The 26,907-nt window shown below is 44.7% G+C and overlaps 2 protein-coding genes and 1 long non-coding RNA gene across 5 annotated transcripts in view; 1 reads left to right on the top strand and 2 right to left on the bottom strand.

The window, feature by feature from the left end:
• LOC309369107 (uncharacterized protein) overlaps positions 1–16,799 on the bottom strand; it is a 60,026-nt gene extending 43,227 nt beyond the window's left edge. Inside the window, exons 1-5 of one of the 3 annotated variants that reach the window (XM_081909783.1) lie at positions 15,742–16,799; positions 15,454–15,535; positions 15,096–15,178; positions 13,043–13,169; positions 3,166–4,676 (exon numbers count right to left, since the gene is read on the bottom strand). In XM_081909783.1, the coding sequence (XP_081765909.1) occupies positions 3,337–4,676; positions 13,043–13,169; positions 15,096–15,178; positions 15,454–15,535; positions 15,742–16,305 (2,196 nt within the window). In that variant the 5' untranslated portion in view covers positions 16,306–16,799 and the 3' untranslated portion in view covers positions 3,166–3,336. Of the gene's footprint in view, positions 1–3,165; positions 4,677–13,042; positions 13,170–15,095; positions 15,179–15,453; positions 15,536–15,741 lie in introns of those variants that run through there. The other 2 variants (XM_081909784.1, XM_081909785.1) reach the window with 2 other exon arrangements.
• Positions 1–19,558, bottom strand: part of LOC309369177 (uncharacterized protein) — a 111,776-nt gene extending 92,218 nt beyond the window's left edge. The window contains exon 1 of the mRNA XM_081909931.1: positions 18,911–19,558. The gene's annotated coding sequence lies outside the window, so the exon portion shown is untranslated. The remainder of the gene's footprint in view (positions 1–18,910) is intronic.
• Positions 1,148–13,082, top strand: LOC309369441. Its single transcript, XR_014168136.1, has 3 exons — positions 1,148–1,767; positions 5,010–5,121; positions 13,012–13,082. It is a non-coding gene; the product is annotated as an uncharacterized lncRNA (long non-coding RNA).
• Positions 19,559–26,907: the final 7,349 nt, after the last annotated feature.

The raw sequence follows: 26,907 nt of genomic DNA, 5'->3' as shown, positions 1-26,907 counted from the left end.
CAAAGTTTGAGGGATAGGGTCTCTCTCTCTTCCTTCTCAATATCAGTTATTTCTAGCTAAGAAATTGGGGGAAAGCAGCTAGTCATGAAGGATTTTTCTAGAGTGTTTTATTCATCCTCACCTGAATAAACACCTAGATAACGTGAAATTAATGGGTGTTACTGTCTCCAAATAACATTAAACCTATGCAAGCAGATTATTGGAATAGGACAAATGATTCCCCCACCTCCTGGAATTCCCTAGGCAAAAAAAATTAAATGTTATGGAAATCATGGGGGAGGCACATCTTTATAGTTGTTGCAATGTTACAAATATTAGGCCTGAAGGTATCCTTTTGACTTGACAGCTCAGGTAAGGTACCTAGCTTTATAAATTCCTAGAAAATCCATACTTTAACCGCCTCTCCTCATTCCATGTTAGGAGTCATTCTGCAAAGAAACAGAAAAGATGATTGTAACTTTAAGAACCTTTTCTGTGAGTTCTGAGCTGATTAGGTACAGCTGGTCATGACTACAAAAGGAGGGAAAGTTACAGTTTGAATTTACCTGCAGAGAGAGAACACCCATGATCACAGCAGATGGTGACAGCAGTCACGAAATTAAAGGATGCCTGCTTCTTGGGAGAAAAGCAATGCCAAACCTAGACAGCATCTTAAAAAGCAGAGACATCACCTTGCCGACAAAGGTCCGTACAGTTTAAGCGCCATGGAGGCCCCTGGGGGGCTAGGGTGGTGGAAGGGGACACTGGAACATTGAAGCCAGAAACTCTGCTGGGTGGTCTGGTCGTCTCCTGCCCGCCCCAGCTCCCAGGGGAGCCACCAGGAACAGCCACTCCCCCCTGCCCATGGCCAGTGAGAGAAACCTCAGGGAGGGGAAAGTGATGCAGCCAGCTTGGCTTTCGGAGACAGACACCTTCCTCTCCTTCTTCCTCCATGAGGCAACGAGAGAAATGTCTTCTTCGTGGGCTTCCTGGCGCTGCCAGAGAGACCATCCAACCGGACCAGCCACCTCCCCCCCCCACTGCTTCTGCCCCCCAACTCTAGTGGCTCTTCTGCTGCATGAAATGAGAAACACCCACTCTGGGCCTTGGATTGCAGGCGGCAGAAGGAGTCAGAATCTTGTCCTTCTGCCCCTGGTGCTTAGCAGTTCTGCCAAAGGGAACCTTTATCCAGCATCTCCTGATTATCCTGCCTCACCGGGGGTTGGACTAGATGACCCCAGGGTCCCTTCCAACTCTACGATTCTACATTCCTACAATCTGCTGAATGGAAATTCAGATTTGGAACATGCTCTGCAGGATCCCAAGAGGAACACACTTTGCCCCTATGTGGTGAAGGTCCTGGCTTCCGTCCCTAATGCATATTTCAAATAGTAGACTTTCCCAGAGAGGTTTGCCAGGTAGAACTGCAGATGCAAATATATGAAAAGAAAATGATGAAGGCTCACCTCCCCCTAGGTCTATAGATTAATCCATCCTTTAATTTAACAGGCGGGTCAGTCCTTTATGTGTCCTAGATCTTAAACATTGTCGTTTTCCGCTCACAGGGCATTTTAAACTGTGCCACAACCAATCTGCCATTAGCCCAGGCTGACATCCAGAATTCTCTTCTGTACTGTCTTTCCAAATGCTAATGAGCTGATGCCTCAGCATAAACACAATAATTCCCGTCTGGGGTTCTTTTTTTGTCATTCTGCAGCCTTATTGGAGTTCACCGATTGGGTCTGTGTTGCTCCCGGACAGGAGGAAGGAAGTCAAATGACACCGAGGGTTGGTTCAGAGAAAGAGTTCTTTATTTCTGCTCTCCGGAACAGCAGAAAGGCACCTGTGTGGTGTGTCCACAGCAAGTCCAAAGAAATGAGAAATTTCATGCAGTATATATATCCTCCAGACACCCTCTCCCCCTTCCCCAGGAATCCAACCACGTCACCTTGTACACGCAGGTGGACATCACAGATGTTCCTGCTCTGACACTCTTAACCATAAATGGGTATTCCTTCCTATACTTCTGACCATAAAAGGATCTTCCTGTTCCTACTCTTATCTTGGAGCAAGAGGTCACCATCTCCAAGAACACCCTCTGGCGCTGTTCCCAGACTAGGTCTGTGCGCCTTTGTGGTCAGGATATAAGATAAGGCTCAGATGTGTCTTCCCTGTTCTACTGGTAGAGTCAAGGCCATCCTTGCCATCACAAACTGATAAAGGAGAGGGCTCTGAGCACTTGTTTATACAGCTGGGTTTTGGGCTCAAGAGCTCAAGTTAAAGCATTTTAGCAAAGGAGGTTGTTGCTAGAGCCATAATTATAATTTCACATAGTCAATTTTGTAGTTAAACTTAGCATTTACTTGTATATTTCCAACAGTTTTTCAAAGGAAGATTTGCCAAATAAAACAGCAGATGCAAAATATATCAAAAAATATAGTAGAGGCTCACCTCCCTCAGTTACGACTAAAGTCTTTCTCCAGATCAAAACCTTCTCAGTGGCTGATTTAATTAGCAAATTATTTTATCTCCACTAGTTCAGAGGATGCCTATTAGTTAAGTCTGAATTTTATCTTAAAAAACAGGTTTCTTCTGCTCATGGAGCCAGCTCTGGAGAGTTGCCGAGACGTGCAGTGCATAGCACCCTGCACCCCTGCCCTCCACATTCCTTCAGGACAGGCAGCAGGTATCAGATGATCTGCGGGTGGAGCTGGCCCCCTGGCCCAGGGGGTTTCGGGGAGGATATTTACTCCCATATTATCCTCATTAGCCGCAGGAAAGGCTCTGCTGGAATGGACACAGCCGCTTGCCATGGCAGCTAGACCGGAAGTCCTAAGAATGCGTTGAGCATTGCAGCCTCCAAGCAAATAGAAATTAGGCACATTGACATTGCAACTGCCTTTCTTCTTGGACAGATTTCAGAGGAAACCTACATGAGACAGCATAAGGTTTACTTAAACCACATGAGGCACATTTAGTGTGCAAACTGCAGAAAGGACTTTATGGACTTAAGCAGGCTGCTAGGGCCTGGAATCAGAAACTGCACAAGATGCTGATGCAGCTTGGGTACAAGCAAGGCCCTGCCGACAAGTGTCTGTACAGCAAGTCGAGTCATGGGCAATTTTCATATGTTCTTGTTTTTGTTGATGATTGATTATTGCCACAGCAAATGACAGAGACAATGCACAGGTTGTAAAACACCAAAGCAAAGATGTTGCTTTATTATTTATACCCTGCTGATCTGGCTGGGTTTCCCTAGGCACTCTGGGCGGCTTCCAACAAACAACTAAAAATACATTAAAACATCAGACATTAAAAACCTCCCTAAACAGGTAGGTATTTGCCTGGCTCCTAAAGCTATATAATGGAGGATTTCCCAACCTTTGTATGAATTCTCTGATGGGAAGTGAGATTGCAGCCCGAACTAAAGCTCTTTCCACATTCCACACATGGATGGGGTTTCTCCCTTGTATGAATTCTTTGATGGGAAGTGAGGGAGGACCTCTGATTGAAGCTCTTTCCACATTCCATGCACTGATAGGGTTTCTCCCCTGTATGAATTCTTTGATGGGAAGTGAGATTGCAGCTCTTACTGAAGCTCTTTCCACATTCCACACACTGATATGGTTTCTCCCCTGTATGAATTCTTTGATGGGAAGTGAGAGAGGAGTTATTAGTGAAGCTCTTTCCACATTCCACACACAGATAGTGTTTCTCCCCTGTATGAATTTTCTGATGGGAAGTGAGCCTGTGGCTGTGACTGAAGCTCTTTCCACATTCCACGCACTGATAGGGTTTCTCCCCTGTATGAATTCTTTGATGGGAAGTGAGAGAGGATCTATGAGTGAAGTTCTTCCCACATTCCACACACTGATAGGGTTTTCCCCCTGCATGCATTCTTTGATGGGAACTGAGATTGTGGCTCTGACTGAAGCTCTTTCCACATTCCACACACTGATATGGTTTCTCCCCTGTATGAATTCTTTTATGGGAATTGAGAGAGGAGCTCCTACTGAAGCTCTTTCCACATTCCATACACTGATATGGTTTCTCACCTGTATGAATTCTTTTATGGAAAGTGAGAGTGGATCTATCAGTGAAGTTCTTCCCACAATCCACACACTGATAGGGTCTCTGGCCTGTGTGAATTTTTTGATGGGAAGTGAGATAGGATCTCTGATGGAAGCTTTTTCCACATTCCACACACTGATAGGGTTTCTCCCCTGTATGAATTCTTTGATGGGAACTGAGATGACGGCTCTGACTGAAGCACTTTCCACATTCCACACACTGATAGGGTTTCTCCCCTGTATGAATTCTTTTATGGAAAGTGAGAGTGGATCTATCAGCAAAGTTTTTCCCACAAAACACACATTTATATGGTTTCTCCCCTGTATGAATTCTTTGATGGGTATTGAGATGGTCGCTCCTACTGAAGCTCTTTCCACATTCCACACACTGATAGGGTTTCTCCCCTGTATGAATTCTCTGATGGGAAGTGAGATAGGAGCTATTAGTGAAGCTCTTTCCACATTCCATGCACTGATGGGGTTTCTTTCCGATGAGATTTTGTTCATGGGAAGTGGAATGGGAGCTCTGACTGCAGCTCTCGCCACATTCCAAATTTTTACGTGGCTTCTCCTCTCTGGGGATTTTGTTGTGGTCACCCTTGTTCTCGATTTCCAGTTCATCACAATCTGCAATGGAGACAAAAAGGGATTAGAGCCTTGGGAAGAAATGGAGAAGAACTGAAAGGAACTGTGTGTGTGTTCATTACCTTTGTTGTTTGTCATTAACCAACATATTTATTATTGGATTCTTATGGGTTGTTGAATGTTGCTTTGTTTGATATACAGTAGTGGCCAAAATTGTGGAAGCCTTTTGGAAAAAAGTGTATTTCAGACGTTTTATGGCTCATAAAACCACTTCTTTTGGAGTAATATCATAAAATTATATATTAATGGAAAGATAATTTAATCAAGAATGTAATGCAATTATGATTGTTCAATTACCGTATTTTTCTACCGAAGAAGATTCAGATGTGGTAGGATGAAGAAGGGAGTCTATCCCAGCAGCGGAGAGAAAATGATGCAGTGATAGAAAGTCGCAAGAGCAGAAAAAGGAAATAACACTCCCTGCTGAGTGAGTACAAAAGTGAAAGTCCTCAGTAACAATGTGCTGAGGCAAAGGCTACTTTAAAACAAAGAGCTGAAGAAGAGATAAGTAGAAACTTTGAATCTTATTTTGGGAGAAGACTTATGAGGGAGAGAGGGAAGGTGGTTGAAGAAGTTTAAAGAGACATTTGGCTTCCGGAGGCGGCGCCATCGGTAATGGCGGATTCCCTCTGTAACGGAGGGAGAAGCTCCGCAGAAACCGGGTCCACCACTACAGCGAAGCGGAGGACCCTTAAAAAACCTGCAGGCGGGAGAAGCCTGGGGCCGTGGGACTCAGTGGGCACGTTTTCGCGCCCCCCCCGAACTATCAAAGGAGCTCTGAAAAGAGCTCCGGAGCGGAGCGGGGGTGCAGCGCTGTGCTGGAGTCGATCGCTACTTCTGCGGAGAGAAGCTGCGCGGCAGTTACCAGAGAGCTCTGGCCTTTTTCCTGTGAAACGTCGGATTAAAACAGCTATCCGTGAGTAAGAATTCGGAAATCCGGGAAAGATCAAAGCATAAGACCTACTAAAATTGGACTCTGAATTTGAACTTGACGCTTTGATCGGGACTTTGAACTTGAATTTAAATTTGGACCTGAAATCGGCAAAGTGCAAACAGGAAGTCCGCTTTGCCGATTTTGTAAATAGAATGAAAGCAAGGGACAAGGGAACTTTGAACCATTGACTTTCCTTTTGAATAGAGCTAAATTTCACTGTCAGACCAAAAGAAACCCCCCTAAGCAGGGAAAGGGGGGATAAAAAATCCACCGCTTCATCCTTGATTTTGGTCTGTTGGTCTGCTTTAAACAACTGGAAGGCTACTGTGAACGCACCGTTTTATGGACATTGTAACTTTTACTGTTGAACTCTGAGAAAGACTGGCAACAATTTAAGGGAGCTTCCAAGTTTGTAACTATTTTATTCCTGTAACAATTGGGAAGATAACTGGGGAGCTTATGAAGTTACTGTTTAACAACCATTGATGAAACAACTTGGCACTTTGCTCCCCTAGAGGAACTTTGTGTTATAGCTGGGGATTTTCCACTGCAGCTGTTATTGCTTATGGTTAAGAAGTAAGCTTGGGAACTGTGTGTGTGACCTTGACTTTTAGAGGCAAAGTAATGGACCAAAAAAACACACCAGATAAGTCACAAGAAAAGCCTCCAGAAAAAGTATCAACAAGAGCCAAAGTTAAACAGCAGCAGCAGCTGCAGGCACAGCAACAATATCTGCATAGAAGAACATCAGCAGCAGGACTTCCTGCCCCACAAGTCACAGAAAGGGAAGAACCAAAAGGAACAGGATCGGACTCTGCAACATTAGACAAGATCCTATCTGCCCTACAAAATTTGACAGCTAAGATTGATTTAAATACTTCGACTATTAAGGATTTGGGGCAAAAAGTAAACGACTTGGGGACAAATGTAAATTCCAACACCCAGGCGATTGACAGATTGTTGCAGGAATCTAAGGAGACAAAGAAGACAGCAGAGGAAGCAAAAGAGAGGGTATTGGCAGTTGAACAAAAGATACCGCCAATAAATAAAAAATTGGATGATTATAAGGTACAATTCTCTCTGATTGAACTTAAAGAGAAACAGACTAATTTGAGAATCAGGGCGGTCCCAGAAATAGAAGAAGGAGATTTAATAGAACTTCTTACATCGGAATTTGAGGAGTGCTGGGACCTGGAGCCAGACAAAGAAGAATTTAATATAGTGAGTGCTTTTTGACTAGGAAGGGCCAAAAGGAAAAATAGAGCGAGAGACTGTTTGATTGCCTTAAGGTCAAAAGAAGAAAGAGATAAAATACTGAGTCTCCACTATCAGAAAGCACTCGAGATCCAAGGGGTGAGAATTGAGACTTTTAAAGATATCCCGAAACACCTACTTGACCTTAGAGCCAACTACGGAAATTTGGTGGACCTGCTAAGAAGAAACAGCATTTTGTTCAGGTGGGAATTTCCGCAAGGCCTCTCGTTTACATTTAAAGGAAAGAAAATAAAGATAAGATCAGAGGAAGATAAACTGAGTTTCCTGAGAGACTTTGGAGAAGAATTACAAAGAGAGGCCAGAACAAAAGATTCGGAAACACCAGGATTGAGACCACTTGACTTAGGAAGAACCCCCTTGGGACTGGACCAACTAGAGAAAGAGACACAGCCGTCAAATCAAGAGCAACTTTTAGGAGCAGTTGGAGGAACATCATAACAACAACAACAACATGTCTCTGCAGATGTTAACTTGGAACATTAGAGGTCTGAACTCCCCTAGTAAAAGGAAGAAGATTTTTCATATGTTGAAAAAGGAACAATTGGACCTAATTTGTCTACAAGAAACACATATAACAAGACTCCATAGGAAATTATTGATAAATAAAAAGTTAGGCCAAGAATTCATTTCATCGGACAAAGTAAAAAAAAGAGGAGTTGTGATTTATGCAAAAGAGAAATTATCACCAAAATTTCTCCTTAAAGATGAACATGGACGATTTGTGGCAATTGGGATACAATTTCAAGGAGAGAAATTAGTAATAATTGGAGTCTATGCACCTAATGAGGGGAAATCAGAGTTTTACAAGAAACTGCATGAGACGTTAATGGACTTTATGTACCAAAGCATTATTCTGATGGGAGACATGAATGGCGTTGTGTCGACATATATGGATAAATCTGAAAGACAGGTAGTTACAAAAGATGGAAGACTACCAAAGACCTTTTTTGAACTGACAGACAATATGGATTTGATTGACATTTGGAGAACTAAAAATCCCCTAGGTAGAGAGGGGACTTTCTTCTTTGAAGCCAACTTGACTTGGACAAGAATTGACCAAATTTGGATTACAAGAGGGATGGCATCCAAGATTCGAAAGGTGGAAATCTGCCCAAAAATCTGGTCCGACCATAACCCAGTGAGGATGGATATGAAACTAACACCGACTGGTTCCTTCAGATGGAGAATGAATGACACCTTATTTAGGGACTGTGAAATTATTAAGAAGGCCCAAAAAACTTTGAAAGACTATTTTGAAATAAATTTGAAGACTACTGTGGAAAAAAGAGTAATCTGGGATGCAAGTAAAGCTGTAATGAGAGGGTTTTTGATTCAGCAAAATGTTATAAAGAGGAAACTTCAAGAGGAAAAGAAAGAAAAGATTTTAGAGAAAATTAGAGAAGGCGAGAAGAGATTAAGGACTAAACCTAAGTCTCAAGAGATTCTACGAGAAATTAAACTTTACCAGGCACAATATTTCAAAATGGTCAATCAGGACATAGAATTGTTCGCTAAACAAATGAGACAAAAAACCTTTGAATCGGCCAATAAGTGCGGAAAGCTGCTAGCTTGGCAGCTGAAGGAAAGACAGAAATTAAATACTGTGACTAATCTTGAAGTAAATGGAAGGAATATACGAAACCCACGGGAGATTCAAGATTGCTTCCAGAGATATTTTAAACAATTGTATGCACAAGGGCCACAGAATGAAATTAAAATTGAGAATTTTTTGGAAACAAATGGGCTACAAAAAATATCTCAAGAGAATAAATTAATACTGAATGACAAAATTTCTAAACACGAGGTCGAAGGTGCCATCAAGAATTTGCAACTAGGCAAGTCTCCAGGCCCAGATGGGCTAACCTCCAAATATTACAAGGATATGAAAGATTATTTAATTCAACCTCTAATGGAGGTTTGCAATGAAATTATGGAAGGGAAAAGAGCGCCGGAGTCGTGGAAAGAAGCTTACATCACGCTTATACCGAAAAACGAGGCAGAAAAGACACAACTCAAGAACTACCACCCCATATCCCTACTTAATGTGGATTACAAACTTTTTGCTGATATCTTGGCTAAAAGACTGAAAAAAGTTTTAGTAACAATGATACATAAAGACCAAGCTGGCTTTCTCCCAGGCAGGCAATTGTCAAATAATATGAGAAATTTAATTGACATTTTGGAAAAATTACAAGTTAATATTAATACAAAAGCTGTATTGATATTCATTGATGTGGAGAAAGCCTTTGACAATATTTCCTGGAATTTTATGAGGAAAAATTTGCAAGGGATGGGGGTTGGAGAAAGGTTTGGAAACGGTATAGGTGCGATTTATTCAGAACAAAAGGCAAAATTAATAGTGAACAATGTAGTTACAGAAGAAGTTAAGATAGAGAAAGGGACACGACAAGGCTGCCCAATTTCCCCTTTGCTTTTTATTTCAGTCCTGGAGGTCTTGCTGAACATGATTAGAAGGGACCAACAGATTCAGGGTATACAGGTCGGAGTCAAACACTATAAACTCAAAGCTTTTGCAGATGACCTAGTATTGACATTACAGGAGCCAATCCCTAGTTCTAAAAGAGCTTTGGAAATAATACAAGAATTTGGTCAGGTGGCAGGTTTTAAATTGAATAAACTTAAGACTATGGTTTTAGAGAAAAATTTAACACCGGTAGAGAAGGTTTCAGGAAGAAACAGGCTTAACATTAGTGAAAAAAGTAAAATACCTAGGGGTGAACTTGACTTCAAAGAATGTAAATTTATTTAAAGATAACTATGAGAAGTGTTGGTAAGAAGTGAAAAAAGATCTTGAAATTTGGACAAACTTGAAGCTGGGTAGAATTGCTGTTATCAAAATGAATGTATTGCCAAGAATGTTGTTTTTGTTCCAGACGTTACAAATCATTGACAAAATGGACTGTTTCGAGAAGTGGCAAAAAGAAATTTCTAGATTTGTCTGGCAGGGCAAAAAGCCCAGAATAAAATACAAAATCCTCACTGACGCAAAGGAAAGAGGGGGGTTTGCCCTGCCGGACTTTAAGTTATACTATACAACCAGCTTTCTGCTGGTTGAAGGATTGGCTACTTCTTGAAAACACGGACATTTTAGATTTGGAAGGATATGATAATGTTTTTGGGTGGCATGCATACTTGTGGTACGGCAAGGCTAAAGTTTATAAAACATTTAAAAATCATATTGTCAGGAAAGCATTGTTTAATGTCTGGATGAAATATAAAGATTTTCTGGAAAATAAAACCCCAAGGTGGCTTTCACCTATGGAAGCAAAGGCCCTGAAAAAGCTTAACATGGAATCTAACTGGCCTAAATATTGGGAAATCTTGGAGCTGGAGGGAGACAAAGTGAAATTGCAGAGTTATGAGAAACTTAAAGATAAGGTGCGCGACTGGTTACATTATTTTCAAGTAAGAGAGGCCTATTATTTGGATAGGAAAAATGGTTTCCAGGTGGAAAAATCAAAGTTGGAAACAGAACTGTTAGAACCCAATGCTAAGATATTGTCGAGAATGTATAATCTGCTGTTGAAATGGAACACTGAGGACGAAACGGTAAAATCTGCTATGATAAAATGGGCACAAGATGTTGGTCATAACATTATGTTTGCTGACTGGGAACAGTTGTGGACCACCGGTATGAAATTTACAGCATGTATTGCCTTAAGACAGAATATTATGAAAATGATATACAGGTGGTACATGACCCCAGTCAAGCTTGCAAAAATTTATCACCTGCCCGATAATAAATGTTGGAAATGTAAAGAAACTGAAGGGACATTCTTTCACCTTTGGTGAACGTGCCCAAGGATTAAGGCTTTCTGGGAGATGATATATAATGAACTGGAAAAGGTATTTAAGTATACCTTCTTGAAGAAACCAGAGGCCTTCCTCCTGGGTATGGTCGGCCAGTTGGTGCCAAAGAAGGACAGAACCTTTTTTATGTATGCTACAGCAGCAGCAAGAGTACTCATCGCAAAGCATTGGAAGACACAAGATCTACCCACCTTGGAAGAATGGCAGATGCAAGTAATAGACTATATGGAACTGGCTGAAATGACCGGCAGAATTCGAGATCAAGGAGAAGAGCAGGTGGAAGAGGACTGGAAGAAGTTCAAAGCCTATCTACAAAAACATTGTAAAACTTTTGAATGTTGAGGACATTGAAAAGGAAAAGAAGGGGTCCTAGGGATTAAGTTAAATAAGAGTGCGAAGGGAGGGATAAAGGATGAAAACGAATACGAATGATCTTGCTGAATAAATTTTTAAGTGGAATACAAGAAAGGAGGCGGGCAGAAGTAAGGAAAATAAGGTTTTGAAGGTTACAAAACGGAAAGAGAGGGTTTTTTTACGCTAAATTTGTGGTTTTTTGTGTGTTTTCTTTTTCTTCTTTTTTGTCTTTTCTTTGTAATATTTGTGGATTTTTATGTTGGATTGTTAAATTTTCTTTGTTTTTTCTTGTAAAATTCAATAAAATATTATAAAAAAAATAAAAATAAAGAGACATTTTACAAGGACACAAAAAAAAGGATTAGAACCAAATGGAATTTAAATAGAGGAAATTAAGCCACACATGTTTATGCTTCATATATATTGTAAAGTGGATTATTGTTTTCTCCCCGGCAGACTACTACTCTTTCTTTTAATGATATTTTCTCCTTCCTGGGTACTGACTCTTATTGACCTTTACTCCCTCTCTGCTTTTCTTTTATCCTCATGAGGATTAAGCCAACAAGAGGCTAGGAAAAGAGAAGAGCTTAAACGTACTACCCCCCCCCGTTTTTTTTTCTTTTTGGACACGATTTGGACACGAAAGGGCGATATAACACACTCCACTGGATTAGGCCAAAAAGAGGCCAAGAAAAGGAAAATTGAAATTTGATAATGGCTATTGGGTTTAGGTTTATCTTTTTTGGATTGAGGGTTAGGGTTAGGGTTAGAGATTAAAGCACTGAAACTTTAAAAATATATAAAGTCCTCCCTCAAATTCAGCATGGTGGATTAGGTCTACAAGTGGCTGAAGACTACAGAAAGACTGAGTTAAAGAAAGACTGAGTTAAAGACAGAGAAGAATAGAAGAGGAAGCTCCTTCAGATAAATTTATAATTGGGACTAATAACTAAATTTATTTAGCAATTCTTTATTTTCATATTATTTGATCTGACTGAATGTATGGTGTGCTATTCATGAGATAATTAATGATTTGAGTAATGTAAATTGGGAATAGATAAAAGTGATTAGTCATTGCAGTAGGAAGGGAGGGTGAGTGTGACATCTAGAGGTCTAGTGAGTATCTGCAGGATATTATATTCTTCTTTTTCTTGACATTTTGCTACTCTGGGGGATACATATTTAAAGTTTTGTGGTGGACACCTACACCCTTGTGTCAGAAAACTGTTATTACAGAAGCAGATATATTTTGGAATATATTGAATTTATATCGAAATATATTGAATTTATATTGGAACTGTATAAAATATCAGGAAAAAATTGGGGGGAAATTGGGGGAACTCCAGGAGAAAGGAAAATCTCCAGACAATAAGAGATCAAAGATTTGGATATTTCATGGCTGAAAATAAAAGAAGAATTTAAACAAAATGAACAACACATGGAGAAAAAATTAGGAGAAGTACAAGAAATGCTAGACAAGAAAATAGAGGGGGGGAGCTCATGAACAAGATTAAGGATCTGATAGTTAGATCTAAAACAATTGAAGAATCAACTAAAAGGATTCAAAAAGAGGTGAAAGAAAATAAAAGGGAGACAGAAAAGATCAAGGAGGAAATAGGGGACCTGAATAAAATTCAGGAGCAGGTATGGGACTGTTTAGCCATGCTTGAAATGAGGCAGAGACAATTGAATCTGAAATTTAGAGGTGTAGGGGAAGAAATGAATGAAAATATAAAAATTATAATGATTAGAGAATTGGCAAGATGGATGGATATGAAAGAAGAAGAAATTTGTATCAGTGTTTTGTTATGTTTTTTCCTTTATGTTTTTTCTTTTTTGGAAAATGCCAATAAAAAAGAAGGAAAGAAAAAAGAAAGAAAATATATGAGGTTCATCACATAGAGGTATTTTTTGATATTCCAGGCAGATAGGACGATCCCACAGGGAGCCTTACCAAGAGAGGCCACGATCCCACGATTCTCCTCCATGACGTCCTTATGCAGAGCTCTCTGGTCAGGATCCAGCAACGCCCACTCCTCGTCCGTGAAATGAACAGTGACATCTTCAAAGCACACTGGACCCTAAAAGAAAAAGGGAAATGCCCTCCTCTGAGACAGCAGAAATATGATCTGCTACACAATGCTCTGTTGTTTCCTTCCTCTTAATTGTTGCATATATATATATATATGAAAATCTACGAAAGCAAATATATATATATATATATATATATACACACACACACACCACAAAACGTATCCCTCATACAATCTTTTTGGACTTCCATCAGCACCTCTGATGTTCCACCATTTTCACCACTTCTTCTGCATTTCTTAACTTTATATTGCCTTTACATCTCTTAACAAATCATCCTCCCCCTTGTCCATTTTTTCCATACTTCTAATAATACTCCTCACAAAACTTCTTGCAACCCTACAACCGTCGTCTGCTCTTCACAATTACTTTTCAATTTACTCCAGTCTTCCGTGAATTTCTGGTCTCGACGGTTTTGAATCCTTCCTGTTAGTTTATCAAATTCTCCTGCGTTATTTCAGAAGGATTGCTTTGCTGCACATTTTAATTATGGGTAGCTATTTTAATGCTTAAATTCAATTATTTTATTCTGCTTTTAATTACGGGTATTTGTCTTTGTCCAAATAGGTGGTACTCCAGCTTATGTTTTCCACGTTATTCTGCCTACGCAAGCATTCCAGTTTCCCCGATGGAAGGGTCCCCTTTCTCCTCTCCTCGTGAGTTGTTCTGGGGAGGTTCCCTCCCAATGCCCTAGAGTGAAATTCAAGGGGTTCATGGGGGCATGGAGAGGGGGAGGAGTGGGGGGCAGGCCCCATTTTGCAGCAGATGGGGCTGGCCAGGAGAATCCTGGCCTCTATTTGTCCTTGTCTGTCCACTGCTTAGAAGCCTATTTTAGCACTCAGTGATGAATATAGAAATGTGGTGTGGTGTGGTGTGGTGGAGTCTCCTTCTTTGGAGGTCTTTAAGCAGAGGCTTGACAACCATATGTCAGGAGTGCTCTGATGGTGTTTCCTGCTTGGCAGGGGGGTGGACTCCATGGCCCTTGTGGTCTCTTCCAACTCTATGATTCTATGATTCTATTCTATGATTCTATGAAATACAAGAAGCCTAGTTTGGATGGCCATCTGTCTTGGGTGATCTAGCTGAGACTCCTGCAATGCAGGGGCTTGGACTTGATGACCCTTGGGGTCCCTTTCAACTCTAGGATTCCATGAAAACTGCAACTACAGATAAATCCTACTGGCGACATTCAGAAGCTGGTGTCACAGAGTTATCTGGGCAGGAAATCCCACAGTTCACAGCTGGAGTTAACTCTTTATCAGCAAGAACACGATATTCACAGACTTGGCTGAGTTTCGGGCCTCATGAAAAGAGCACCTGATTCCCGGAGGGGCTGTCAGTTTGCACTGTCAATCAATTAATGGACTAGTTGCCTAGGTAGAAGTTTCTTTAGTGTGGAGATATATGAAAAGTGAGATTATATAGTGCAAAGTTTGAAAAGAGTGAAGACCCCGGCTCCCCACAACTTTCTAAGTCCACCCCCCCCCCGGTTTCTATCATACGATTGAACAGTGCGCCAGTGTGCAGCCTGCCTTTGCTCCTCCAATGTCAGACATTTCCTGGCTCTGAGAGACGAGCAGGGAGGGTGGCTCCTCCTTGTCCTGACTCACCTCTTCCTCTCGACCTCCCTCTGCCCACTTGCCTCCTTCCTCTTCTGCCTCTGATTCTGCACTGCATTCAGCCACAGAGTCTCCCAGCTCACTAAGCCCTGTTGCCCCTTCAGCTTCTGACACCTCCTCTTCCCAGGCTTCTCCCTCTGATCGCCCATCCTTCTTCTACCTCTGCTTCTTGGGCTCTGAGACATCTTCCCTTCCTGGTTCCCCGGCTGCTTTCTCCCACCATTCCTCTGTGCCCAACCAGTCCATGACATTGTGCCATCCCTCGGCCTCAGTCCCCACAAGGCAGCTTCCCCTGACCTGATCTGGTTCCACAGCCGCTGCTTCCCTTCTGCCCCCATGAAAAGATGGACCAGGAGGTTTTGCCGGCATCATTCTTTCACCTGCAAGAGAAAAAAGGTAATCAGGATGCCAGGAGTGCCTGCTTCTCTCACAGGTGAAGCAGAGCATCTCTAACTATAGATGGGCCTTTGAGAAAGCCTTACCTGCTGAGTGCAGTTGGACGTTTGTGCCCATTTCATGTTAGTTGTGCAAAACTATTTCTCCCTTCCTTTGGACCCTTGTTCCCAACTGTTCCCCCCCCCAAAAAAGAACTCACAGATTAGTTGGAAAACCAACAGAATGAGACCAAACAGAGAAAAGCCACCTTCCTCCTTACCCAGTGGCCTCTCTCTGGTGTCCAACGGAGGCCTCTCTGCCTCACAGGAATCCAGGTCCATTTCTGCAAAATGATCCCTTTTCTGAAAGAGCAACAACGATTCCAAACAGAGAATGAATGGTGAGAAATGTTAGAAAGAGAATGACAAAGACAGAAGCTTTAAGGGTGTTAGATCTCATTCCATGGATGCCTTCCCAGGAAAAGAATGGGCCAACAGTAGAGCATTATGGGATGTTCTCTGTCCTGTTTGGAGCCCCTTGGGAGTATCCAGAGCAAAGTCTCTCTCACCTGCTTTCTCTCCTCTGCCTGACTCAGGAGGAAACCTTCGGCCAGGGCCACCGCCTGGGAACTGGTCTCCGCTCCACAGTCCCTCACCCAGCTCTCCATCTCCGGGGGAAGGACAGCCAGGAACTGCTCCAAGATCACCAGGTCCAGCATCTCAGCTTTCGTGTGCCTTTCGGGCTTCAGCCACTGATGGCAAAGGTGGTAGAGTCGGCTGCAAACCTCTCGGGGTCCTTTGGCCTCCTGGCAGCAGAACTGCCTCACCTTCTGGCTCTGCACCTCTGAGCAGAGGGTGTCCTCCTCACCCAGGATCTTCTGCCCAGAGTTTTCCCAGAATCCCCCACTGCTCCCAGTTTGGATGGCATGGCCTCTTCCTGCTCCAGGGCCAGCAGAGTCTCGCTCATCCATCTGTGCTCTCAGGAAGTCTCTAAGAGATCGGAAGGAACCCTTTGGTCTTCTGCCAAGTTCTGTCTGTGCTAATGAGGTGCTAGCAAATCCTACAAAGCAAATACATTGTTTAGTTACAGAATTTTTAGGTCCGAAGAAGAGAAATGTTCCTTGAGCAAGCATGGATGAGTCTTCCTAGGAACCAGGGCGGGACTGTACCAAACCATGAGATATCTTCTGAAGAAGAAGACGGAGGAGGAGGAGGTGGAGAGAAGAGGAAGAAGAAGAAGGAGAGGAGGAGGAGGAGGAGGAGGAGGAAGCAGACTCTAGCCCTCCTAGAAGGAAGATTGCGATGCAAAATGGGGAGGCAACTGAAGGGATTTCTCTGAGGTGAATCAGTCTAGTTGCTCCTGCCTTCGAGTAAATGCAAGAAGTCAGAACTGACTGACAAGGGAATAATTTGTATCTTGTGGGAAATGGATGCCTGGCTCTAGTGGGGGACCTCTCCCGGGGGTCCTCAGGAGTTGCTCCCCCCACCCCCACTCCCCTGCTTCTGTCTCCTTTTCCTGCACTTGGTCTCTCTGCCGCTCTCCAGACAGATCCATGGGGTGGGGTCCCTTTTTCTTTGTTCTGAGGGCCAGGAATGTATCTGGACAAGGGCCAAGTGGGTGGAGCCAAAGACATCTCCCTTGAAGCTTCGGGTGAAGGGCAGGAAATTTATTATTCTCTTAGATGGCTGAACACACACACAGCCATTGATGTCCAGGTCCCTGGAGGCTCAGGGAGGAGCAGCGCCCATTTCCGGCTGGTTTTCCAGCAACAATCCCTTTGGGAGAGAGAGGATGGGGTCCTGGGATGCCCTGCTCTGGGTGCGAGGGGATTGCTGCAGTGGCCTCCGTGGGGAGCTGCCCTGGGAGACACGGGGAAACTGGTCCCCAATGCAGCAGCCAGACTCTGGGCTGGGATCCCTCTCCTTATTCCCGGCCTCTCTCTTCCACCTTTTTTTTGGGGGGGGGGTCTAGTCCACCTTCTCGTCCAGCTTTGGAAAACCATTTGCCCATCTTCCCTCTGTTGTGCAATAGGACTCATTTGTTTAAAGAAGGAGATTTCGGGGGAGTCATTGTTTTTCTGAAGGGGGGGCGGAAGGCCAACTGAGTTTGGGATCCTCTGATCTCCAGGAAGGAGAGCGTGGCAGCCCTGGCCCCTCCCTGGCAGGACCCTCTCCTCCTCCCTGACTTGGGGTCCCCCCCTGCAGGAGCAGATCAGGCCCCCCCGGCCTCCTCCCCTGCTGCAGCCCTGGGACCCCCACCAGATCCCAGAGAGAACGCAGACTCACCAGATTCAGGGAGGGGAGAGCGAGGCAGCCCTTGCAGGAGAGACACCCAAGCAGGGAAGGACTGGGGAGGGAGGGGGGCCTTGGCTCTGGAGGACTTGCCACCCCGTCCACTTCCTGTCCTCTCTAGGAAGGCAGCTCGGTTCCCCTTAACCCTTGCCAAGCCGAGTCCCCCCAGCTCAGCCCTTCCTCCCTTGCATTGCACACTCACGTGGCCAGGGCAGAACTCTGATTTCTATTCATTTCTGTCATTCTGAATGGCTCTAAAGGGGCAGCTTCTCCCTGGCTCCGCCTATGGCATGGGATCCTTTTGGGGGGGCCTTGGCTCTTGGCTGGGCTCTGAGCATCTCCCTCGGTCCCTTTGGGGGGGGGCTTTGGCTCTTGGCTGGGCTCTGAGCACCTCCCTCGGTCCCTTTTTTGGGGGGCCCTTGGCTGGGCTCTGAGCATCTCCCTCGGTCTCTTTTGGGGGGGCCTTTGGCTCTTGGCTGGGCTCTGAGCACCTCCCTCGGTCCCTTTTGGGGGGGGCCTTTGGCTCTTGGCTGGGCTCTGAGCATCTCCCTCTGTCCCTTTTTTGGGGGGCCTTTGGCTCTTGGCTGGGCTCTGAGCATCTCCCTCGGTCCCTTTTTTGGGGGGCCTTTGGCTCTTGGCTGGGCTCTGAGCATCTCCCTCGGTCCCTTTGGGGGGGGGCCTTTGGCTCTTGGCTGAGCTCTGAGCATCTCCCTCGGTCCCTTTTTGGGGGGCCTTTGGCTCTTGGCTGGGCTCTGAGCATCTCCCTCGGTCCTTTTGGGGGGGGTCCTTGGCTCTTGGCTGGGCTCTGAGCATCTCCCTCGGTCCTTTTTTGGCTCTTGGCTGGGCTCTGAGCATCTCCCTCGGTCCCTTCGGGGGGGGGGGCCTTTGGCTCTTGGCTGGGCTCTGAGCATCTCCCTCGGTCCCTTTGGGGGGGGGCCTTTGGCTCTTGGCTGGGCTCTGAGCATCTCCCTCGGTCCCTCGGCCAGGAAGCGGAGGAGCAGCGCAGCCCAGGCTGGAGTGCAGCACGCAAGACGTTGCCGCCGCTCTGGCTGGGGAGAGAGAGCCCTGCTTCAACCAGTGCAAGAAGCCAGCCTGGGAGAGCTGTTCTCTGGGGAAGGAGATAACGAGGGGGGACTGGCTCTCTGGGTCCTGCTTGGGGGGGTGTTCCTGGTCTCCCTCTCCTGAGGGCAACAATCTGGCCCTGAGACACACAAGTTCTTCCTTCAGTTACACTCACTTTGTGGTTGCCTCATTTCAGAGGGCCCAACTGTTCTTAGATGCCCCTCACGGCAGCGGGTCCTGAGTTCTAGCACTGCTTAAACAATCACAATGGCTGCCAAGGAGGAACCAAGCGAAGTTCAAAATAAATAAATCATATTCTCACCATTGTTACCGGAAAAATCCGAGGGCTCCCTTGGACAAAACAAAGACACCAACTAGGATAACTTGGAGCAAAACAGCAGCCTGTGGGCTTGGCCTTTATTGAACTGTTGCAACAGGGTGTTCCCCTCACTTGCAGGAGAGAGGAAAAGACACAGAAAAATGGTGTGCAAGACCTTATAAAAACTTTTGAAATTCCCCTCCTGTAGGTCAAGCCCACCCCCAGAAACATCATGCATACATTACAGAAAGGAGGGGTTGAGGGAGGAGTTGTGGTGGTAACCTGAGGGTCCTGTCACCTGGCTGGTTCCTCCTTTCCCCCTCCCCATGAGCCATTTTCAGAAGACAAAAGGTAGTCGCAGTTTCCTGCCCCCAGAGAGAAGATCTGATCATTGTCCTTTGTTCCAGTCCATGCTGAATCCACTCCCATATGCAAGTTCTTTGTGATCTTGATGGTCTTCTGTCTAGGACCCTCAGGGTTGGCATAGCAACTGGGCAGGGCTCCTGTGGATGTGCTGGGATGGTGAAGGGATTATGGCTGGCATGTATCAAACCTTCCCCATTTTGTAGTCTTTCCTTCATGGAGTAAAATAAAAGTGGAACAGTGCAAATCCGATGTATGGTTGATTTTCTATGAATTTATAACAGAAGCGTAGCGTATGTAGTGTGTGAGTGTGAGCGTGTGTGAAGTTTATACAAACTGAATGATGGGGGGGGGGGGTTTCCTGCGACACCATGAATGAGCAAAACTTTCTTCTGCATGTTGCTATGCAAACATACAATAGTATACTAGTTCCCCTTCCAGAAATGCTGAATTGCAGATTCAATGGACAAAAAATGCATGGCGGTTGTTATTATTATTTATTAAGTTGATATACCACCTTCATCAAGAGATCTCAGGGACTTTTAAAACATAGAACACATGAGAAGTAGACCAATGATGTATCACCTCAAATTCTTTACTCAGGTGAGTGCCCTCCTTTTGAAGGAGGCAGGTGGAATCTCCATGGTTGCTGCTACTCCTGCCCTGGTACTGGAAGGAAGACCTGAGAGCCAGTGTGGTGTAGTGGTTAAGAGCAGTCGACTCGTAATCTGGTGAACCGGGTTCGCGTCTCCACTCCTCCACATGCAGCTGCTGGGTGACCTTGGGCCAGTCACACTTCCTTGAGATCTCTCAGCCCCACTCACATGAAAGAGTGTTTGTTGTGGGGGAGGAAGGGAAAGGAGAATGTGAGCCGCTTTGAGGCTCCTTAAAGGGAGTGAAAGGCGGGGTATCAAATCCAAACTCCTCTTCCTCCTCCTCCTCTTCTACTTTCCCATTTGACTTATGAGGTTATTAAATTCATCTTTGAGACTTCTTAGGGTAGTGATAAAGTGGGATATCAAATCCAAACTCCTCCTCCTCCTCTTCTTTTCCTTGCAAGGCCTTTTCCCACTTGGCCTGGAGGGTGAGGACCAGACTCCCCCTGCTCAACAGTTGTTGTGTGTTGTTTAAATTAGTTTCTACTGACTTATTGGGTTATTGTATAGTTTGCATTTGATTCTTAGGGGGAGAGGGACAGGGCTGCCGGGGAGGGGGCCCAATCCAACAAAATGGCTGGGGCAGGTTCCATGGGGGGTGGGGGGTGTGCACTGGGATACCCGATCTCAGTGATCACAGGTAAGAGGAGGAGTTACGCTAAGACCAGACCGAGGAGGTCAGTTTAGTCATTGTTTGAGGACTATCCCTGCCTCCGGGTCTGGTCTTGACCGGATGGATGTTGGAATCCGCAAGGGATGCCCACGTGACCTGAAGGTGCTGCTGTGCAATGCCAGGTCAATAATTCATAAGATGGCTGTCATCCACGACTTGATCATGGATGGAGGACTTGACCTGGCCTTTGTAACAGAGACTTCGTTGGATGAAGCAGGTGGGCCTGTTCTTGCCGCTGCTTGTCCACCAGGTTTCTCTTACGGACAGCAACACAGGTCATGTGGGCAGGGAGGGGGGGTTGCAGTGATTTTTATGTGTTTGAAAAGGAAAAGTTTCTGACCTCCTTTGCCTGGTCCTCAGACCCTAGTCGGCACAAAGAGTCCTTGAGAAAGAGTACTTTGCAGAATGCTGCTTTTATTATTAAAAATCTTCTTCTCCAGCCACGACCGACAGCTTTCTACATATCAAATGCCACCAGATTTCTACCATCTGACAACCCAACCCACAAACAGACCATCAATGACCACCCTATATATTATAGGCATATGTGGGTGGAAGGTTGCATGAATCATGCAGGCTTTGCTGATTCATTGTAGGCCGCCGACTCATGCTGACTCAGTTCCTTTTGTATTAAAGAAACAGTGGCTAATTTTAAGCTGTGACACCTTTTCTGTTTCTTTTTTAAAAAAATTTTTTTTATTAAGTTTCATATTACCAAATTAAACACATCAAACCAATTAATCCAAATTATAACAATACATATCATATAATCCAATTGTTTTCCAAATTATAATTTTTTGTGGGGCGTACCCATGCTTTTTGATCGGCAGGAGTCCAATCCTCGAATATTTCTGCTGCTTTCAAATTAAGAATGATATTTCCAGTCCCTTCTTCTCAATCCTTGTCATTACTCATTTTCCTTTCCATTCTCCTCCGATTTGCTCCACAAGTGGGTTGAAAAAAAGTCTTATTTGTGTTTCTGTGTGGGCTTTGTACTGCTCTCTCGTAAATCGCTCTCATCCAATAATCCAGGCATTTCCACTCGAGCAAGCAATCGCCATCTTGTCGTCCCGATGAAATACAGTCTAAAAGCTCACTCTTTAACTTTCCCGACCTGTTGCATCGTAAATTAGTCTTTTTCCAGGAGGGCTGCCCCTTCCAGTTCGCAATCTCATCAAAAATAATAAATATTCGGCTCGCCCTCCCCAAGACCAAACCTCCTGCAACGCAGGTCTCGTATCCAATCTCCATTCTAACTGCATCACAAAGAGACTGAGACGGAAGATTACATCAAAGTACTACAGACATGGACAAGGCATGTCTGTAGTACTTTGATGTAATCTTCCATCTCAGTCTTCTTCATTTCAGTGGTAAAATTGTTAGCAGATAAGAACCTCCTGCCTCTCTTGAAGCATGTGCGTTATCTTTCACCAATTTTTTTCCTTTTAAGTAACGCAACTAGTTTCGCACCTGGAAGCAGCTTCGGAGGAGTTCCGAGGCCCGCCGAGGGTTGTGCACCCAGTGCCTCACCCCCTCCTTCTTCCAAACTCGGGGGTGATTTATGGCAACAGCGGGTGAAAACGGCATCTCTCCCCCCTGGAGAGTGCCTCAGGGTGCGATTCTCTCCCTGATGCTTTTTAACATCTTTATGTGCCCCCTCGCCCAGCTTGTCTGGAGTTTTGGGCTGGGTTGCCATCAGTATGCCGATGACACCCAACTCTATCTGTTGATGGACGGCCATCCTGACTCAGCCCCAGACACACTGACCAGATGTCTGGAAGCTGTGGCTGGATGGTTACGTGGGAGCCGGTTGAAGTTAAATCCTTCGAAGACAGAGGTCTGGGATGGAGCGATATGGGATTGAGGGGGCAACTCCCATCTCTTGCGGGGGCGCAATTAGTGCCAGCATCGTCTGTTAAGAGTTTGGGGGTAATCTTTGATACCTCCCTCTCTATGGAGGTGCAGATTACAGCTATAACAAAGGCGGCATTTTTTCATCTCCGCCAAGCTAAGCAGTTGGCTCCTTATCTCTCTCGCCCTGACCTAGCCACTGTGATCCACACAACGGTCACCTCCAGACTGGATTATTGTAACTCGCTCTACGTGGGGCTGCCCTTGAGACTGACCCAGAAACTCCAGCGGGTGCAGAATGCCGCAGCGAGACTCCTTACGGGGTCTTCGCTTAGAGATCACATTCATCCGGTGCTATACAAGCTGCACTGGCTCCCGGTGGAGTACAGGATCAGATTTAAGGTGCTGGTTTTAACCTTTAAAGTCCTATACGGCCTAGGACCCTCGTACCTACAGGACCGCCTCTTCTGGTATGTCCCACAGAGAAATTTACGGTCTGCAAATAAAAACATCCTGAGGACCCCAGGCCCCAGAGAGGTTAGGCTGGCCTCAACTAGAGCCAGGGCTTTTTCGGCCGCGGCTCCAATCTGATGGAACGCTCTGTCCCAAGAGACTAGGGCCCTGCGGGACCTGACATCTTTCCGCAGGGCCTGCAAGACGGAGCTGTTCCACCAGGCCTTTGGTCAAGGCGCAGCCTGACCCCCTCCTCTGGCAATTTGCACAGAATTTTGCTTAATGGTTGCCATCAATTTGACTTTAATTTGATTTTAATTAATTTTATAATGAATGTTTTTAGAATGTTGGATTATTTTGATTGTTGTTAGCTGCCCTGAGCCCAGCTTCGGCTGGGGAGGGCGGGATATAAATAAAATTTCTTCTTCTTCTTCTTCTTCTTCTTCTTCTTCTTCTTCTTCTTCTTCTTCTTCTTCTTTTTCTTCTTCTTCTTCTTTCCGAGCCTGCTAATGCAATGCATGATTGACTACCTTCATACACCTGGATGGGCAAATCCACTTTACCATCTAGGTCTTTTAGTATCTGTATAAACCACTTGATTTCATTGCATGCTAGCAACAGACTCCCATATTCTGCCTCACAGGATGAGGTTGTGACAAATGAGGAGATTTCACCCCTCCCATACCCAAGAATCTCCTGATGATCTCCTGAGGTCTCTGCTGACTCTACAGAGAGGAGGAGCAATGTACTGCTCTCTACTTAAAACAAAAAAAATTCCTTCCAGTAGCACCTTAAAGACCAACTAAGTTAGTTCTTGGTATGAGCTTTCGTGTGCATGCACACTTCTTCAGATACGAAGAAGCTCATACCAAGAACTAACTTAGTTGGTCTTTAAGGTGCTACTGGAAGGAATTTTTTTTGTTTTGACTATGGCAGACCAACCCGGCTACCTATCTGTAACTGCTCTCTACTTAATTAGTCAAGTGAGTGAATCTCTGTGAGAGAGAGAGTCAGTCAGTGTGTCGGAGAGAGAGTGCAAGAGATCGTGTTTATAGATAAGATTGCTGCTAAGAGCAGCTGCAGGCACTCAGAGTATAGCATTGATTTATGCTCAGAATATTTAGCTCTGTATATAGTTTTGTATTATAGCTGTAGTTATAGAATAAAAGGAGGATACTTTACAGAGCTGCTCTCCGAGTGGTTTATACTCTGCAAGACTCTGCAAAACGCTGCTGCGCAACGGCTGTATTATTGAGACGGTGAATCCAGTGCTCTCAGCTCCAAGCTGTGAGTCCACAGCACTGTGACCTGTTCCTGTGGGAAAGGAGGTCTCTGGCAGTGCTACCCAGCTCGCCTAGCCCAGTCGGGGCTGTAGTGCATGAGTCCAGTTGGTACACTGGCTCAAGGGCGATGCTGACATCGGTTATCGTTGTTCCAGTCGTCTAACCAGTCGTTGTTCCAGTCATCCCAGTCGTCCCAGTCGCCAGAGGTTTCTGTTGCTGATTGCTGGACGGCTCTAAGTAATAGCAGACATGGCCTGTGCACATTCTGGCCAGATGGCTCTGTCCTTTCCCCTCCTCACGCCTGAAAACTATGCAGTTTGGCAAGTTAAGATGAAAGCGCTTTTACAGAGGTAAAAGCTATTTCACACGATAGAAGGTGATCCTCCAGATAAAGATGATGATGATTGGGCTGAGTGGCATGCTGCAGATATGAAAGCCCGAGGGACAATTGTTTTGAGTGTTTCAGACCACTTGCTGGTGAACTTAGAGGGTCAAGAGACTGCACAAGCTGTTTGGCATAAGTTGAGAGATATGCATCTGAGACAAAATGCTGGTTCCAGTGTGATTTTCTTCAAGAAGCTGTGCAGGTTACAGTTGCAGAAAGGTGGTGATTTGCCTAGCCATCTATCTCAGTTAAAGCATCTCAGACAGGACCTTGTTCAGTGAGACCTGGCTATTTCAGAGGCTGTGTTTGCAATGCTGATGATAAATAGCCTAGATGAGTCTTATGATGGAGTAGCTGCCCAGATTTCTACAATGCCTTCTGACCGGCTAACAGAAGATTATGTTTCTAGCGTGCTCTTGAATGAGTGGGATCGCAGACAGGCTGTCAAAGAAAGCCGGGACTGTGCTGCTAAAAATGTGCTTGAAAATGTGCCTGAGTCTTCAGCAGGGGAAGGTGAAAGTGAAACTGCTGTTGTTAAAGCTTTGAAATTGAAGCGGTGCTTTTCATGTGGAGCACAAGGCCATTTGAGTTTCCAGTGCTGAAAGAAATCTTCAAAGAAAAAGGGAAACTTCAGAGGCAGAGGGGGAGGAGGACGAAATCCCCAAGCACCTGCTACTTCAAAGGCTTTGATCTCTCGCTGCTCTAGTCAACGTGGGCGGAGTTTCTTTGTGATCGACTCTGGCTGTACCAACCACGTAGCCAAAGATAAGGATCTCTTTGTTCAGCTTGAGAAGCAAGAGAAAGAAATTCATCAAGCAGATGGGACAGTTCTCACGAGTGAGGCTAAGGGAACTGTGTTCTTAAAGAGCCTGAATGCAACTGTTAAGAATGTCCTGTATGCGCCTGATATTCAGGACAATTTGTTGAGTGTTTCCCAGCTTGATCATCAGGGTTTTAAGGTGGTGTTTGCTAAATCTCGCTGTGAAATTCGTCGAGATGGCAAGCTCATTCTATATGCAAAATGTGTAAATGGTCTGTATCAATTGCCTTTTGTTTCAGGTACAGGTACTGCAGAAGCAACTGAGAAAGAGTGTTGCAATTTGTCTGTTGATAAGAATGAGAAGTTGCATGACCAATGTATTCATTATTACCACCGTGTTTATGGTCATTTGAATTTCCAGGCTGTGGCAAAAATGCCTGATATGGTTCAGGGTATGAAGCTGAAAGAATGTCCCTACCACATGAAATGTGTTTCTTTTAAGGATCTCTTTGCCCAATCCTTTTTGGGCCAAAGCTCTTTCGTTTTTCTGTCACGTGTATAACAGGAGGTACCAGTCTAGTGTAAATTGCACCCCATATGAGATGCTTCACGGAAGGAAGCCATGTGTGAAGCACTTTAAAAATTTTGGTTCGGAGGTTTGGGTGCACACCTCGCAGGGTGACAAACTGAGTAAGCGTGGAGAACATGGTGTTTTCCTAGGATATGAGAAAGGGTCTTATCGTGTCCTGATCACAGACACGAAAACCATAAGGCTGACCAGGAGTATTGACGACAATCCACAATGGGACAGAGTTGGCATTTTTCAGTGCCATCCCATTTGTGATGATGGTGCAAAAGGGGCAAAGAAAGTTAAAAGGGAGGCAAGTTCCGATGTGATTGATAATTCTGATGCCAATGTAGTTCTGGATGGTGGCACAGATTATCAGAGCCCAAAAGCCTCAGATGAGTCTGACGCTGATTCAGACTTAGCAGCTTCATATACTTTAGCTCCCCATTCTCCCAAAGAGGAGGAAGCACCAGAACAAGAGGATCAAAGAGTTTTGCGCAGATCTGAGAGAACCACCAAGGGGGTACCACCGAAAAGGTTTTCTGAAGAGTTTGCTAAGGCTGCGGTCACATGCAACTCTGGTGGGATTTTTAAACCTAGCATGAAATGTGCTGAGAGTAGTGGCACAAAACGCTGCATTTATTTCCTTACCTGACATTTGAAGGATCAGGATTGAAGGAGAAAGCATGTGTTTAAAGTGGTTTGTTCAAATCTGCCTAATTAGAAATGTAAATTTGTATTTGAGAGGAAGAAATGTGTGTGAAGATTTTTCCTGAAGCTGCTTATTCATTTGTGTGTTCACAATGTGTATTTTGTGTAAACTAAAGGTTGAGATTTATGTTTTAACTCTTTCCTAATAGACACAGAGTGGTTGTAGTAACTATTAAATGATGTGATAAAGTGTCTTAGATAAGGGGGGGAGAGAGATACCTGCAAATATGTTACCAAGGTTGTAAGCAGAGAACAACTTTTGGAGTGTGTGTGTGAATTGCAGTTATGTTAAAGATTCTTGAATGGTCGGATGAAATGGGGGAGGATGAGGAGATTTCACCCCTCCCATATCCAAGAAT

This window comes from Podarcis melisellensis, assembly GCF_964234715.1.
Source record: "Podarcis melisellensis genome assembly, chromosome: 4".
NCBI classification, from domain to species: Eukaryota; Metazoa; Chordata; class Lepidosauria; order Squamata; family Lacertidae; genus Podarcis; species Podarcis melisellensis.
This window is presented reverse-complemented; position numbering and strand designations above follow the sequence as displayed.